At 36.3% G+C, this 12,206-nt stretch overlaps 1 protein-coding gene across 19 annotated transcripts in view; it reads right to left on the reverse strand.

The window, feature by feature from the left end:
- The window catches only part of LOC141444299 (serine/threonine-protein kinase MARK2-like), a 196,646-nt gene that overhangs the window by 45,941 nt on the left and 138,499 nt on the right, over window positions 1-12,206 (reverse strand). Inside the window, exon 1 of one of the 19 annotated variants that reach the window (XM_074109817.1) lies at window positions 2,697-3,064. The exons of the other annotated variants lie outside the window; for them this stretch is intronic. Within the exon in view, the coding sequence (XP_073965918.1) occupies window positions 2,697-2,792 (96 nt within the window). The 5' untranslated portion in view covers window positions 2,793-3,064. Of the gene's footprint in view, window positions 1-2,696; window positions 3,065-12,206 lie in introns of those variants that run through there. 19 annotated transcript variants of the gene reach the window in all.

Here is a 12,206-nt window from a genome sequence, read left to right on the forward strand (position 1 = left end):
TTTCCTTTTAACCCTTAGGATGAGATAAACAAAACAAACACGCCAATATTATACTAGTACTTAGTCCCGGGGTAAGATAGCCGTTACGCCGACCACAACCACGACCCACGCGGGAGTATAAGAAACATTATAATTACTAAGCAAGTACTTTTCTGCGGTAAGGTCGGCGGCTTATACTGCCTTTATACGTCAAGGAAGACCTTGTGTGGCTTCTACTTCATTTTGAAAGTCTTCTCGGCAAAAAATGCAGAACATGAATAAGGTATAAAAGAGATCTGCAAGTCAATTGAAAAAATGTTTGTCGAAGCGCTCACAGTGTTAATAAAATCAGTTTTGTTTAAGGCAAAAAAGGACAATAGAATGGACTGAAGTAGACTTGGAAGAGGATTGTAACTTGATACTAGTGCAATGACGTCAACCATCGCCATTGTCACAGTCCAATAAAAAGTAACATCAAGTTGTCGCCTGATGAACAGATTTCAGAGCAAAAAACATCAATGTCAATTACATCATTACGTTAGATCCCACGGCTTGAGCAGTAGAAAAAAAACTGAATAGTCCATGAATCATCCATAACTGTAACGTGCGCCATAAAATAGGCGTTAAAAGAACGTTTTGCCATTCCGCTAAATGAGAGCGCGTGCCAAGCACTAGCTAAAATAATCTGCAATTTGCCACGATCAGCCAGGCAATGCTAACTTGTTCAAATTCAGCCAGCTCCTAAAATATTCAAGCATAACATTTTATTTTTCCACGTCAGAAGCTAGTTTTTTTAACGAGAACCCTTAGTGCTGTGTCGGCAAAGTATTCGCGAAAAATGATCGAAGGATAACTACCGAAGGGAAGTTTCCTTATTATTCATTATTCGATATGGTTTAGTTCTAGAAAGGTAACCATTTCTTTCTCAATGAAAGCGTCTCCATCAAATTATAGATTGAACTTTTACTTTCGGCTCCTGTTTTTAGCCCTCCAACCAACACCGCGCTTATTGCATTTGAAAGTTATTAAGATGTTTAGTAAACCAACGCTCGGCAAACGTGCTCTAAGCCAGCACAGGCAGCCAAGTGAAACCAAAGGAAACTGCATGCTAATTTGCAGGCTTTCCTTCCGTTTGCGGTTCTAATTATGGTTAGTCATGTCATCAGTTAAGGCGATGAAGCAAACCGCCACTCAAAATTACTTCGCAAGATTGAAGCTTCACAAAGCTTTAGAAAACTCTAATCCAATTTCTAGAATCTTAGTAAAGTTTTGACTTTGACGGTAACTTATTACAGATTCATGAAAGTAGCTCACTCTTCCTTCAAAGTTTAACCTGAGTCTGCTTTGCGTGCTGTAAATAATATTTAAAAGTTCCTAAATAACGTTAAATACATCATAACACTCATCCTACTTTTCATCAAGTTGTCTAACACTTAGCTGTGATGCAATCACTTCATTGATTCTGTCAGAACCTCGACATCGCGTTTCGTTGTTACCAACCAATTTATTGTTTGTTTACGTAAACTTGAGCAGACGCAAGACAAACAAAACTACAAGACAATGCTCTCCAGGGGTGCCCTAACGCAAATCTTTCTTAGGAAAGTATATAAATTCTCATTTCTACGCAATACGAGTTATTACAATCCTCCAATTTGTGCAGGATAAAATGGTAGACCTCTTAGACTTAGAGATATCTAAAGAGCCCTCTGAACTTTCGCGACAGGTCGATGTAACGTTTATGACAAATTATTACTGCGGTGGCGAGGATCAAATGTGGTTTTGCGCAAATAACATCAGTGTGGAAATATAAAGAAAAATCTACCACGCCAATAACGCCTAAAGGCTGAGCTAAGGGGCACCTACAAAAGGAATAAAATCTGTTTTAAATCGTTAAAAAAAGGTTTTTCCTTTGTGAACATTTAGAATTAACGACATAATTTGGAAAAGGTCTGAGTCCTGAGCCCTTAGTAGGATGAGGTTTCGAGCAAAAGTCACGAACGCATTGCGTCAAAGTATCAAATAAAGACTATGAGGACAGTTTTTTGCTGATTATTTGAGGCTCTGCTAATTTACTAATTGTGAAACTTTTTTATTGGGTCAATAATTGCCGCAATATTCGTCAGGCCGAACGTCACATGTAGTTAAACAGGCGTTGTTGTTTGTTATTTTTAACTATGGTTCTTACGATTTTTACAAAAAAATAATAATGCTTGATAACGAGACGACAACAACGCCATGCTTTGAAGTGAAGGCGTAATAGTAATAGGTAATATCTACACTGATTCCTTATTTAATACAAAAGATATTAATTTAAACTGATAAGTCGGAGATATATAATAAACGCGGCAGGTACCCAACAGCACAATAAAAATTGCGATTAAATAAATGTATAGAATAAATAAATAAATATCATGGGACAATTGACACCAATTCACCTAGTCCCAAACTAAGCCAAGCTTGTACATGCTTGTATATACATATTAAACACCCAAGACCCGAGAACAAACATTCGTATTACTCACACAAATATCTGCCCCCGGCCGGGGATCGAGCCCGGAACCTCAAGCTTCATAGTCAGGTTCTCTAATCTCTAAACTTGGCTATCCGGTCGTCAAATAAATAAATAAAGGTTCAAATTAAAATTTTAAAACTTAGTCTTGTAGCAGTCTTCTTCTTTATGCATCCCTTTCATCCATCAAATCTGTTGTTATATGTACCCCGTGAAATTTCTCGATCGCCTTGGCCACTTTTCTTCTGCGCAAGAACTTGGAGAGGAACACCGGCGCCATGAACGGCAGCATCCGGTGTCTCATGGTTTGGGGATTTATCTTGCCGACTGTACTTTACTCGACCGCGCAAAAATTCGCTAGCGTTAACGCTAGCCTTCACTTCCGGCACTACGTTGTCAGAAGTGCAATCCTCTTGAGTGTCACTGCATTCCTTGCCTTCACTTTACTTTTGATTAGTTTCACGCACTAAAACAATGACTACCGCGCGTAACGAAATATTTGATACTACAATCCGAATCTGGTGTTCAATTACAGCGTCTTCTTATCGAATTTGGTCACCCAAGCTGGACATCAAACACAAATAACTTCCAAATGCACCCAAAACCGACCAACTGATATCTCACAACAAATAAGGAGTAATTACGTTAATTGTCATTAAATAGGTAAATGTGTCGAAAGTGATAATGATAACACTAAAACCGACAGAAGTTAAAGGCATTAATGTCACGACAAGCACCAATGATTTTAATTGTAATAATTATACTGGCCGAGCCGACGTATCACATTGAAATTAATATTCGTAATAAGACAATACTGACAAGTTAAGAGAGCACTGTAAGGATGTAAAACGTACGTGTGAAAGACAAACATATATTTTCCATAATAAACATTATGAAATTGTTATCAGAATACTGCACGATTGTTTACATGACCCCTTGTGACATCGGTATCATTTAAAAAAATATTTATAAATGAAAAAATGTAGTCGTTCGGTTCAAATGAACTGGAAAACAAGTTGCTTTTTGCTGATTGAGTTGAGTAGATAGAACGAAACATTTTAAAGTAAAATAGAAACAAAAAATCTACAGTGGAAGTGTAATACACAATTAAGATACGCTGCTTGTCGAAAGACATTCCTTTTTTTATCAAACAGCTGACAAACGAGCAGGCGTGTCACCTTTGGTATACCTTAATCATTAGCCTTTTAAAACAGCGTTGTGTAGTTGTACAACTCTATAGTAAAATAATTTGATTTTAAACACGAGATTACTCGTGACAAGGGAAAAATCACAAGTAGATTAAAAGTTCCGATATCATAACATAATAGTTCATTCTGGACAAAATAATAATTCAAACTCCTTGTTTTATTAGCAAAGAAGTTACATGTTCAGTGTCGTCAGTCGTTTCGAAAAAACGATGGTACGACTGTGCTCGGCATGGGGTTGTTTTTATTTCATAACAATAATTGAATAAACAAATAATGCAACAAATCTCTCCAATAAATCAACACAATAACATACATGCTTTCTATTCTAAGGACAGATTTACGACTGTAAAACGGTTCGCGAAATTAAATCCCAACTTCTTGGTCTAACAAATCCATTAAAGGTAAAATTTTAACCAACTTCGAAGCTTATTCGGATTAATCAATTATGACAACTCAACAGTTGATACAAATACTAGTCCTCATCTAGTTGGGAGACTCGCAAGAGCAACGTAACCTGAGGAGGCGGGTGGAATTTGAAATTCAGAGGACTCCGATGAGAAAGATAGGAATGGAATACAAAAGACTCCGAACAAAATTTGTTTTACGGGGATGGCCATGGCTTTGATGTGTTTGGCAAACGTGTTGTTTGTTTATGTATTGGACAATAATCACAGATATCAACCTGGTAGAATTAGTCATAGCCGTATGCAATCATAAACGATGCAACATTCTCAATCATTAAGAAATCTTGCAAGCCAAGCATTGAATAAGATCACTATAAAATTTAACAGCAACTGGATCATTGATAACCCGTTTGAGGTGACCTACATAGAGAGGGTCAAACAACGCTTAAAAAATATATGGATGTTAGCTAGATTAATACTTTCTATTAACTCATTGGAGGTGGGAAAACCTGACTAGTTTTTACACTGTCCTGATTTAACTAGTTAGATCCGTTAACCTAGAGACGGTAGTTAACGTCCTTAACTCGAAATTATTAATGTTCTGCCATAGTTTCTCAAAAACCATAAATTGAATAAAACATCCAATTAAAATTAGTTACAATCCTACTACATTGATTACTTTTTCCTAAGTTAACGCCTAACTGTTGTATCCCGAGTAGCCTCAACATCGAAATTAACTAAAATGGAAATACATAAAGAAAACCTTTTTTAGATTAATATCGGCGAAGCGTAACATTTACATGTCGACGTTGTTGATGTGGGAAAAACTGAAAGAAATTATTAAGACTTCATAATTACATCGTTGTTGTGGAGATTAAGGGGCTGTTTCACCATCCATTGATTAGTGTTAACTGACGGTTAAATGTGATGGCGTCTCCGTATTCGAACAAAACAACTAGAGACGGCATCACATTTAACCGTCAGTTAACACTAATCAATGGATGGTGAAATGGTGATTAGCTAACCTGATTTTAAATTTAATTATACCTTTAAATATATACGAGGGTCGTTCAATAAATTCTCGCTATAATAATGAAAACAAAATAATGTGATAGAAAGTTTTTTTTTTTTTTCAATATATCCCCCCCCCCCCCCCCACTACACTACACTACTTATACACTTATTACATCGGTTGATTCTTGTTTTAAGCCCTCATAAAAATAAGATCCTTTTTGAGATTGGGAAACATAAAGAAGTCGCTAGGGGCTAAATCTGGACTATACGGTGTATGAGTAATAGTTCCGAACCCAGATTCAAGAGCAGCGGCATTGGCAATACGAGCAGTATGCACCGGGGCGTTGTCATGCAGCAGCAGAACTCCGTTGCTTAACTTTCCTCTCCTCTTCTCTTTGATTGCTTCCCTTAATTGACGTAGAATGTTAGCGTAGTACTCCCCGGTAATATTTACAGCCTTTGATTTAAAATCGATCAGCTATATTCCTTCACAATCCCAGAATATTGTGGCCATGACCTCACCAGCTGAAGGCATGACCTTGAACTTCATGGGATGAGGCGTTCCTTTAATGTGCCACTGTATGGATTCTTGCTTGCTCTCAGGATCAAAATGATTCTTCGGTAACAATTCTTTGAAGTAACTCATCAGGATTTTCACCGCACATCTCAATTAAGTCGGAACAACAAGCTACACGCGTATCTTACTGAAGCGGTGACAGCATTCGCGGCACCCATCTCGCACTTACTTTTGACATATTGAGGTGGTCATGTATAATATCATGTACAGTACCAATAGAAAGATTGGTCCTTTATGCTATATCACCTTCACTCGGCCATCTTCTAATATTATTTTTTCCACTTTATTGTCATTTTCTGGTGAAGTAGCCTCGACAGGCAGACCAGCTCTAGGGTCATCTTTGATGCTCTCCCTCCCACGCTTAAATTCACTAGACCACTTCTGGATCGTAGATAAAGAAGGAGCAGACTCACGGTAAACAGAATCCATTTCTTCTTTTATGGTATTTTGATTTTCCCCCTGTTTTATCAAGAATTTTATTACAGCTCGGTGCTCTAATTTATTCAACATTGCAAAATCGTTCATAGTTGCAGAGAAGTTGCCGCTGTTGCAGAGAAACAAAAGAAGTTACCAGTTTGAATTTTACTTTTTTATACTGTCGATGAAAGATACTTAGCGGCCAGTATTAAAAAAATTAAAGAGGTTTAAAATATATCAATACCGAGAATTTATTGATCGCCCCTCGTATATATTGCAGCCGTTTTCAATCTGATATTACTTTCAATATTATCAACTACAGCGTTAAAACATTATTGTTTGATAAAATAAGTTACCTGAGGCAATAAATGTTCACGTTTACTGGTTAACAATGTAGGTAAGTACCTAATTTGTATACAAAACGAAACAAAATACAAATCAATACGTATCATTAAATAAGAACGCCGATCACAATACAAAAAAAAAAACTGGTGGTGTGTGTGTAATTATTTAATGTTCTGACTTTTGTTCGCATTAAGCCCGTATATCTTTGAATCACATTATTGAAATTGTGGTGATTGAAATCGTTTTCAAACAAGCCCATACCATGAATCAAATTGGTGAGTAAAATTGTTGAAATATTTATAAATATAAACAAGGCTATCGAAGAATTATACGAAGAAACAAGAGTCTACATAAAACAAAGTCATCAAAGCTAACAAAGGCGCTCAATAAACGAGAAAAGTAAAAAAACATCAAAAAGTAAGGAAAACGCAACCTCTACCCATTCAAGGTAAGAAACAAAGAGCTGGAAAATCGATAGTTTCTATAACTGGAAGCTGTCGATTCTATTATTCAGAAGTCATTTGTGCATGGATATCATTGGTGTGACCTTATGTTTTAAACGTAAACATGTAAGTAATCACAATTGGGATGTCCCAATTTTTGACAACATATAATAAATCGAAAACCATTTGGGAAAATAGGCTTTGTGAAGCATTTTCAGAAATCAGATTCCAAAAATGTGATAAACTGAATTAAATAAACAAAATTTGACCCCTGCAGTGTCCCGTCACAAAAGCAGTTATAAAGCAGGTCTACTCTTTTAAGCAAATTTACAGTTTGAAATGCTGCTGTCCTGCTTATAATAGCAAAGAGTGACAAAGATAGAACTTTAATCACATGATGCGCACCCGACTTTAAACAGTTGTCATTTATCGTTAAGATCCGAAATATATACGAGTATTTCGAATGTATTTTTACAAATGAAATTATTAAATTACGTCGTTACAAGTAAATACAAAAGAATTTAATTATCAGATTTTAATAAAAAATATCTATTTACTATCACACCATTAACAAACATAGGAATAATCGAAGCTAAAAGAAGAGAAATAAATAAAACTATTTGTCATGGTTCATTTAGGACCCTAAGCCGTGCTTGTAATATTGTCAAATTGTAATGCCACAGATTATGTTATGTACGACCTGAGTTTTTCTAAGCAATGGAACGTGGCTTTCTCACTGTGACGTCTTCCAGCGTATTTCGTAAAAAAATATAAAAAAATAAATACTCATCCAAATTCAAAATCAATGATAATGGTATCTTGAAATATCCTATTCTTTCCAAAAATAAAATAAAAACTGTAGGTTACTTTGCTTGGTGCATCCCAATTGATACTTTAGGACGTAGGTATAAACTACAAAAATCTTAAAGAACAAGACAGACAAACGAGTGTCTATCTAGATCGCTGAGCAGTGAGCATGCGTCTAATCAGAAGCTACAACAATGAATATCAACACCCGCGAAACTCGTACGCATCTGACCAGCAAGAATCGAATAGTCGCGTTTGGTATCAGGTATCGATGCATCGAGATCTGTTGCCACACTGACACGAGACGAGGGTCAGAAGGGCGCCGTCTATTCTCAGCCCAGGACAAGCCAGGCGAGTGATGCGGCGATGTAGCAGCGCGTGAAAAAAGGCTGAACGAGCGTTATAATCTAGTCGAGACTAATTATATTCAGGGACGACGACGCCGGTGAAGTTTGTATTGATTGGGCTTGAATTTTTAAATGAATTAACGGACGTTCAGGTACCGAAGTTAAAAGCTAATTAATGACCGCTGGCGTCCTCCTACAAATAATGTACTCAAAGTAAATGGGGATTGTGTTTTGGGCTCACGGTTTAGAATAATCGAATAATGATGTTATTCCACTAGAAGTTATCGTCAATGGTCACTAGTCGCCACGCCACTAAGCTTCATGACAAGGAAAAATATTTTTTTAGCCTGCATTCAAGTAAATCGAGAAATTCACGCAGAATAATCGTTTGGTCGAAACATAAACTCAAACTTGAACTGCCGAGTCTTGTGTAATTTAAATAAATAATTTAAATATACTTTTTTGTTTATCCATAACTTCAGAATACCAAGACTTGTATTCCTACTAAATCAACTTGTGTTAGCGTAATAATTAATTCTAATTTTTCTTCCCAGTTTTAATTATTGTTCAACTACGATAGCGACTCCATTTCTCTTATTTTAATAACAACACTGTGCAGTCATTTCAAACGCTCTGTACCTAGTTAGAGAAATAGTCGAGAAACTCCATTAGAAGACCCTTCACACCGAGGGGCCATATTTCAGTTCAGGCGGCAAATGAAATACGGTAGCAAATATTCAGCCACTGCAGTCAGACGTTTTAATTTTGGTTCTGTTTCAATTATTTATTTTTTTCTTTAATATTATTAATTTTGGTATAGTTCAGTCATCTGCATTTAATGATATTAGTCTGTAGGTTTAAATACGAGTATTTATTTAACTTTCAAAGTTCGTAACTGTACCTATCTAAGTCGTACGTACCTAATCTCAAAATTTGCGAACCATTTTTATACCACTTGTGCAGTGAACTAAAAACATTAAAACTAAAAATTAAAAAAATCAAAAAACCCGACTGCCAAAACTAAAAGGAAGAAAATAAGTCTAGTGGCAGTCGGGTTTTTTGTTTTTTTATTTTTATTTTTATATTTAATGCTTTATTTCGCACTTTTTTGATATTTATGTGAAAACGGTAGATTAAAAGTATTATTACCCATATATATTTAAAATGGGCTAATTATTAACTTTCATTTGATACCCATATTGTTACAATACAAAATATATTTACATACATACATACATACGCTCGAAAAACATAACCCTCCTTTGGGCAGTCGGGTAAATACATACGCTCGAAAAATATAACCCTCCTTTGGGCAGTCGGGTAAAAATACAGTTGGTAAAAAGCTTCTATTTTTTTATGTTTTAGAACACCGATTTTCAAATACAAATCTCAATTATCTCAGTCCTTTTTAAAGTTGGCAAATTACAGCACCCGGTTTACTAAAGCTAAATACAACCTGTAAAGAGTATCCCAGACATCTGTTTTCATGCCAGGTGAATTTACTACCATCTCCATGCCGTGCTTACCTGAAACAAGAATTTGTTGAAGTTAGAAAAACTCATAACGTTGACAAACTTGGCAAAATGAAGAGATTGCAAGACAAACTTAATAAGATAACAAAGATGAGGTAAAAGTTTAGTCTGCATTTTTATGTAACAAAAACATTAAAGCATCAATGACGTTAAAAATCTTAAAAATAATGTTATCTAATAAATGTAGACTTAGTATAGGTAGATTCATTCACGATGACGCGTGCCGTGGTTCTTATTACAATGTCATTAATGGCAAATTTTGACAAAAGCACGCGTCTTCATGGATGGCACTAGGTATATAATTACAAGTTAGCGTAAAAGTCAGAAATGTATACAATAAAATTATCATGCGGCTGCACATAAAACCAAATATATGATAGATATGGCAAAATAAATCCTAATAAGTTGTAGAAAGAAAGAAGGAAAGGTTTATTTTGGCTCCAAAAGTACCACCTAAAACTAAGACTAGAACTAGCACTAAAACTATGTTACTTGGTGACACGGCAGGATCCCAAAAAGGGTCTCCACTCAGCATGTGTTGCCGCACATTATGTGCAGTAACGCTGGTTTTCTGTGGAGCCCAATCTGTTGTACCTATCCAGGTGCATACAATTTTAAGTCAATCAACTCGGAGACAAGGCCAATTAAGGCGCGCTTATAGAAGAATTTTCGGTATTTGAGGGGGTGAAGCAGACGACGCGGTGGAGGCGAATGCAGGGCGCCTCGTGCGTCTGTCACGCAGCCCGTTGACGGCCTTATTCTGTTTGTATCCGTATTCTGGTTAATGTGAATTCCGGATTTTTCCTTAAAATTATAATTACACATTTTTTTGGTTTAATAAAGAAAATCTTCGTTTAATATGAATAGTCTTGGTAATAAACAAATTATTTATGCCTCTTCATGCCCACAGTTTGATTTGTAACGTAGGTAATGGATAGACATTTAGACTGAATAGGTCGATAGATAGATATGACAGATGGCATGCTCTTGTTTCGGAGGCCAAGACCCTCTTTGGGTCCCTGAGCCAAATTAGTTAGTTAGATAGCTTATTAGTCTGGTCAACATTTAGGATACTTTATGTTACGGAAAATAAATATTTTTGGATATAATAAAAAATTGCTCTAAATCGGATTCCGCGCGGACGCAGTCGACGGCAACAATTAGTTTTAAATAAATTTATAGCTCTTCCAAAATTGTCTGGAGCATGAAGCGATGCTTTTCTTATTTTCATGACTTGAGAAGTATGGATATGTAGGAGAAAGTTATTTATCTTCAGTCAGAGGAGATTCCAAAGTTGATTGTCTGGAGCATGAAGCGATGTTTTCGCTATTTTCGTCGCTTGAAAAGTATAGATATGTAGAAGAAAGTTCTTTTTCTTCAGTCAGAGGAGGTTCTACAGTTATTTTTCATGAAGATTTTTTTGTCCCTTAGTGAAATTCCCCGAGCTCGACGGGAATCAACAATTTCGGGTAGTAACCAGTCCATATAAAATGAAATTAGTTTGTCTTTCATTTTTTTCCCCAAAATGTATCATCTATAAGTATGATTACTGTTTTGAGGTGATGATTTTCACCACTCCACACAGCAAATATACACTGTGCTCGACACGTGACATGGAGACCTTGGATCTGGTCATACCAGTTACTATTTTTGTTAATTTCAGTAGTTTTAGTTTCCTTTTCATAATCCTACATCTGAATTTCGTTTTCTTTGATACATTTTTCAAGTCCATTTCTAAAGGCTACACTTCAACCGGGCACTTTATTTCACTTTTACTTAAAGATGATACATTTTGGGAGAAAAAATTAAAGACAAACTAATTTCAAAATTGAAAATACAAACTGAAATATAGATGCACAGAAAAACCAGAAAAATAAGACCAGCACTGGATATCGAACCCAGGTCCTCGGTATTCCGTACCGCGTGCTATACCGCTACACCACTGCTGGTCCACCAGCAGTGACCAGCAGTGGTGGTTGACCGGCAGTGGTGTAGCGGTATAGCACGCGGTACGGAATACCGAGGACCTGGGTTCGATATCCAGTGCTGGTCTTATTTTTCTGGTTTTTCTGTGCATCTATATTTCAGTTTGTATTTTCAATTTAGGTTTTACGGGATGACCGTAAGAGAAAAAAAAATGGAATGGAAATAAAAAATATAAAAAGATTCCAAAAAACCAATCTTGATTTACGTGAAGGTAAATTACAAATCGAAGTTCCTATAATAAATAAGTCGCTGATAAGGTAGGCGGTAGGCGTCGTAATGTACGGTCTGGTACACACGGACCGCATTCCAATTGCAATCCGGCTGTAAAATGGCAGAACTACATCAGAACTGCGAAGAACTGCCTAAAATGGCAGTTGGAATGCAGTCCTCTGACAGTCGGGTCCAGTGCTGGTGCAGTTGTACTAACTGCGCAATAACTGCATCCAAACTCCCATTTTGCAGCCGGATTGCAGTTGGAGTACATGTTTTTGTCAATAATTTACTAGTGCAACCAAGTGCAACCATCTTATTTTATTAAAATAATTTATGTTAAATAACTTGGCTGAATGCAAGATATTACCTTTGCCTGCAAAAAAGTGAGAAAATCTAAACTTAGATCGAAACTGTTGCATCTACTA

This window comes from Choristoneura fumiferana, chromosome 29, assembly GCF_025370935.1.
Source record: "Choristoneura fumiferana chromosome 29, NRCan_CFum_1, whole genome shotgun sequence".
Classification (NCBI taxonomy): domain Eukaryota; kingdom Metazoa; phylum Arthropoda; class Insecta; order Lepidoptera; family Tortricidae; genus Choristoneura; species Choristoneura fumiferana.